This window comes from Cyphomyrmex costatus, unplaced genomic scaffold (assembly GCF_001594065.2).
Source record: "Cyphomyrmex costatus isolate MS0001 unplaced genomic scaffold, Ccosl1.0 scaffold2374, whole genome shotgun sequence".
In the NCBI taxonomy this organism is placed as follows: domain Eukaryota; kingdom Metazoa; phylum Arthropoda; class Insecta; order Hymenoptera; family Formicidae; genus Cyphomyrmex; species Cyphomyrmex costatus.
In genome coordinates, this window is record NW_017276449.1 from 1,738 (window position 1) to 7,227 (window position 5,490).

A 5,490-nucleotide genomic window follows, 5' to 3' on the forward strand; every position below is an offset into this window, starting at 1 on the left:
TATATAATTATAATTAATGTATTTTGTATTTTATTTGACTATTTAATTTAAAATAAATAAGTCATTCATATGTGTTCAGGAATCCGAGCGATTAGATTTAAATCCACTTAGAATTCTCGGAGAAAGCGTTGCGATCGCAAAGCGCGTTATTATTGTCGTCAATCTTTGCGACCGTTTAGCCCTCGACAAAAAAAACCAAGCGTTCGCCGAAATCAGCTGTTCCGGCACAGCTATTCATTCCGTCTCCAACCATCGGCAAGACAACAGTTTTCGCGACATAGTGCTCGTCGTATTTACCGCTTTCGAATAGACAAAGCATTCGTGTCTTGTTCGTGAATTCCGCTCGGTCTCTATCAGACTTCAAGTATATTGTGTGCTTAAGACGCTTGTTACAGCGTCACCAGATTGTTCAAAGTTCAGTTCTATTCAATAAAATACTTTTGGTAACTCAGTGGAAGTGTAATTGGTCGCATTATTTGTTCTTTTATTTCGACGCTGACCCTTTATATAAGGGCTGTACTAGCAACCAACGCACAAGCAACGTTGTTGCGCATTCTTCACTCGTGCCCGCACATTTTGGTCCTTCGAGCCGGATCGGTGTCGATTTCAACGTGGTGACCTTCCAAGTGTCTGACGACGTCTTATACGAATGATACCGAATTTTGAACGTTATGACAACTCTCGAGGAACTTTTGATCGCTCAAAAACAGACGATACTTTACATATCGAAAGTTCTGCCGAATTTCAAGAAGCTTGGACAAGCCAAGATGACCTGTGCAGTGACTATCAAACGAATGGATCATTTAAAGGAGCTCTTCACCAAATGCCAGGATCTTTACACAAAAATTGAGTTTCTGGCTACAGCCCAGGATCAAGCGGAGCATGCTTATTTCAAGCACGACCAATTCTCTGTCTGCGCCGACGTCTACGAGGAGACCTCAGACTACATAGCGGAGATATTATCCGGATTCGAGACTCCACTCCTTCAATCAGCCATTGGTGACGTAAGCTATCTCTCACATTCTTATCGCCCGACAACGCATTTACCGAAGCTGCATTTACCGACTTTCGACGGGAGTATCGACAAATGGGAGAACTTCCGCGATCGATTCACCTCGTTAATTCGTAACGACCAATCATTATCTAGTGTAGATCGCATGCATTATTTATCTTCTTGTGTAAAAGGGGAAGCAAGTAACGCGCTCAGCCATCTCGCGATAACGGACGCAAATTTTGCAGTGGGATATTCTCGTCGCACGATACGATAATAAGCGACGATTAATCAATTATCATTTTCAGTCATTATTAAATTTACCGACCGTTTCGACGAACACTTCCAAAGACCTTTGCGCGCTCCGTGATATATCCAACTCAGCGATCCAAGGATTAAAAAATCTTGGACGCCCCGTCGAACATTTGAGCGATATGTTAGTCTTTCTGATCTCCCAAAAGTTCGATAAAATCTCGCGAGAAGCATGGGAACTCCGGCGTGATACTTCTGAGCCGTATCCAACATTCGCGGAAATTAATCAATTTTTAAACGAACGAATTCAAGCGTTCGGAACAATAATTCCGATTAAACCAAAAGAAAAATCAACGGACACGACAAAGTCGGCGAAGAATAACACGGTCGCTTCCCATGCTGCGTCAACCGTCAGTTTCAAGTGTCCTGTTTGCAAACAAGGCACTCATCTGTTATACCAATGTGAAACTTTCTTAAATAAAACTCCGATCCAACGTTCCGAATACATTCGTCAGAATAACCGTTGCCTTAATTGCTTCAGTCGGAAACATCATGTCAAAAACTGTACGAATAGTCACGTGTGCAAATATTGTAACGCTCAACATCATTCGTTATTACATTATAATGTTACTGCCAATCCATCTACTTCTGAGCAATCAGAGGCGCCTGCGACAACAAGCGAAGTCGCGACGCATTTCGTTTCCAAGACCGTGTCACCAAATTCGAGCGGTCTGCTTGCGACAGCTCGCCTGAGATTACATTCGCCGCATGGGCGCACCGTAACCGCGCGCGCTCTGATAGATCCTGGATCCGTCGTTACTCTAATCACTGAATCAATCGTCCAATGTCTCTATTTACCAAAATTTAAACACGCAGTTTGCGTTACCGGCGTTGGCGAGACACAATTTCCCGTGCATTCTGCGACGAACATTACCGTTTCTCCGACGTTTAGCGACGGACCTGCCTACTCGACGAACGCGCTAATTCTTAAGTCGTTAACCAAGTACTTACCGAACCAAAATCTACTCGTCGATCAATGGCGTCATATTTCGGATTTAACCTTGGCTGATAGTGAACCCATGAGTCGCGATCCAATTGATATCATTATCGGCATTGACCTTTATGGTATGCTCATCCTCGATGGCATTCGTAAAGGCTCAGCCAATGAGCCCGTAACTCAAAACACCGCGCTGGGATGGATCCTGTTTGGTCCTATCTCTCCTTCCTTGAACCGTCATTCACCTGCCTTATCCGTGCATCACAGCAACATTGAGGATCTCGATTTCGTGCTTCGGCGATTCTGGGAAGTAGAAGAACTTCCTCAGAGCCTTCATCTAACTCTAGATGAAATCCGTTGTGAGGAGCACTTTGTTGCGACTCATTCCCGTACTGATGAAGGTCGCTATATTGTTCGACTTCCGTTTAAAACCAACAATTCAGTTTCGCTAGGTGAATCCCGTGCCGTTGCGTTCGCGTGCCTCCAACGTCGTGAAAGGCGTTTCCTTCGTCAGCTGACTTCAGCTTCCGAGTATAGTAATTTCCTCGACGAGTATCGTACCCTTGGTCATATGAACCAAATCCAGAACCCTGCGATGCCCAGTCTCACTGGTCAAAGCTATTATATTCCGCATCACGCAGTAATACGAACGTCAAGCGCGACAACACGTTTACGCGTCGTATTCAACGCATCAAGCCCATCTTCGAATGGCACGTCGTTAAACGACCTTTTACTTGTTGGTCCTAAATTACAAATCGATATCACAACTGTCTTATTACAATGGCGCCAACACCGATATGTTTATATAGCCGATATTGAGAAAATGTATCGACAAATCTTGGTCGATCCCCGCGATACAGATTTTCAACGCATTCTATGGCGCGCTTCACCGGATGTACCTGTCGACGAATATCGTTTAATGACTGTTACTTACGGAACCGCCGCAGCACCCTACCTCGCCCTTCGCGTACTTAAGCAGCTCACTGAGGATGAGGGATCACATTTCCCACTCGCAGTGCCGATATTAAATTCACAAATTTATGTAGACGATTGCATTTTCGGAGCTGACGATAAAACTCTTGCGCGGGAGACTCGTAATCAATTAATCGCTTTATTGTCTAAGGGCGGCTTTCGGTTGAGAAAATGGGCAAGCAATTGCGACGACCTCTTAACCGACCTCGATCCTTCAGATCACGGTCTAAGTAACATTCAGATGCTCACCGGCGACGAGCAACTTAAAGTTCTCGGCATTGCCTGGAACCCGGTGTCAGATGTCTTCTATTTCCAAGTAAATCTTGCTCAAGAGTTGTCGAAAACCAAACGTGCTATCTTGTCAACGATCTCGAAATTATTCGATCCATTAGGCTGGGCGGCACCCGTCGTCATAACAGCAAAAATTTTTATGCAACAATTGTGGTTACTTAAACGCCAATGGGATGAGGAGATTCCGGATGATTATTTTGCACAGTAGCAAAATTATCATGAGAGGCTCCAAAATCTCGACCGTCTTCGAATTCCCCGTTGGACAGCAAACAGCGCTGCCACGGTATCCCGAGTGCTTCACGGATTTTCGGATGCCTCAACAAAGGCGTATGCAGCTGCCGTGTATCTCCGTCTTGTTTCAAACGACGGTTCCGTTACCGTCACGCTTCTGATGGCGAAGGCCAAGGTTGCTCCTCTTAAAACATTAAGCATTCCGCGTCTTGAATTATCGACCGCGTTATTGCTGGCTCGACTTATACACGTCGTACAATCGACCCTTGATCTCTCGGCGAGCGAATGTTTTTGCTGGACGGATTCAACAATCACACTCGCTTGGCTGTGTCAACTTTCTACCCGTTGGAAAACTTTTGTCGCGAATCGCGTCTCCGCGATTCATCCATGGTGCCAACCGCGACCTGGCGTTACGTGCCGTCGGAAGCAAACCCGGCCGATTGCGCGTCCCGCGGCGTGGCTCCCGATGAACTAGCCTTGCATCCACTATGGTGGACAGGCCCTTCGTGGTTGTCGCAACCAGAGAGTTGCTGGCCACACGCGCCGTTATTGTTAATCCCAGTAGAGTCAGTCCCCGAGGAGCGCCCACACAAATCAGTACCACTACAATCTCCGAAAAGTGGGACCTCGCGACTCGATTCTCCTCGTGGTCTACTCTCGTCCGTGTTACCGCGTATATTCTCCGTTTCGTGCAAATCGTGCGAAAGCTTGACCGGTCGTCGACGGATAGCAAGCCGCACGATCAAAGATCTTCTGTCATAAGTCCAGAAGAAATCCAAGCCGCGAAACATTATTGGGTAAAGACACTGCAAGCTGAATTATTCTCGGACGAAATAGCAAGATTAACTGCTCAGCGACCATTATCAAAAACAAGCTCGCTGTCAGGTCTCAATCCATATATTGACCTCACCGGCGTACTTCGCGCTGGCGGTCGACTTCGTCATTCTCTGTTTGCAGATGTGAAAAAATATCCCATCATTCTGCGCTCCCATCCAATTTTGTCACTCATAATCCAACATCATCATGTGCGCACAATGCACGGGGGCTCTCAACTCACAATCACGTCCCTGCGCGAGGAATTTTGGATTGTTCGCGCACGAACAACCGTTCGCGCGGTACTATATCGATGCGTTAGATGCGCACGCGAAGCCGCCAAGATCCCATAGGAACTCATGGGAGATCTACCGGAAGCGTGTGTTAATCGCGTTAGTCGCGCATTTATTCATAGCGGCGTCGACTATGTAGGTCCGATCGCCTTACGAAGTGCGCCTGGTCGCGGACATATGCAAATACTAATTTACACATTTGCATTCATCTTTTTCAATCCATCATTCAATAATTTGAATAGGAATTAGCAATATTTTTTAAATATTATATATTATTTTTCGTGACTCTCTCTCTCTCTCTCTCTCTCTCTCTCTATCAGTAATTGTGGCTGATTTAATCATTCAGTAGAAAAAAAAGATCTTCCGCATTCGCAAAAAAATTTTTTTTCTTTCGTTTTCGCATTCGCTTTCGCTATAACCACTTTCGTTACATCCCTAATAAAAAGGTCACAACATCTTTATAATAATCAGAACTTTATAATAAAAAACAACAACATCTTTATAATAAAGAACAACAACAACAACAACAATTAGTTACAAATTACATTATTTACAAGTTTTATTATAGTAATTGCTCAAAGTGAGCCCCACGAGCCTCAATACATGCTTCCGCACGAAGAATTAAATTTTGACGTACGCGTCGAACCATT

General features: G+C 45.0%; 1 protein-coding gene across 1 annotated transcript; it reads left to right on the forward strand.

The window, feature by feature from the left end:
• Window positions 1-671: 671 nt before the first annotated feature.
• On the forward strand, window positions 672-3,711 carry LOC108774166 (uncharacterized). Its single transcript, XM_018540204.1, has 2 exons — window positions 672-1,004; window positions 1,300-3,711. The coding sequence occupies exons 1-2, from the start codon at window positions 672-674 to the stop codon at window positions 3,709-3,711; spliced, it is 2,745 nt and encodes a 914-aa protein (XP_018395706.1).
• Window positions 3,712-5,490: the final 1,779 nt, after the last annotated feature.

What these genes read in the sequence shown, in the direction of transcription:
- LOC108774166 (XM_018540204.1), top strand. Translation starts at nt 672, where the DNA reads ATGACAACTCTCGAGGAACTTTTGATCGCTCAAAAACAGACGATACTT. An exon ending in TTCAATCAGCCATTGGTGAC is followed by an intron (nt 1,005 to 1,299) that starts GTAAGCTATCTC and finishes TATCATTTTCAG; the next exon opens with TCATTATTAAATTTACCGAC.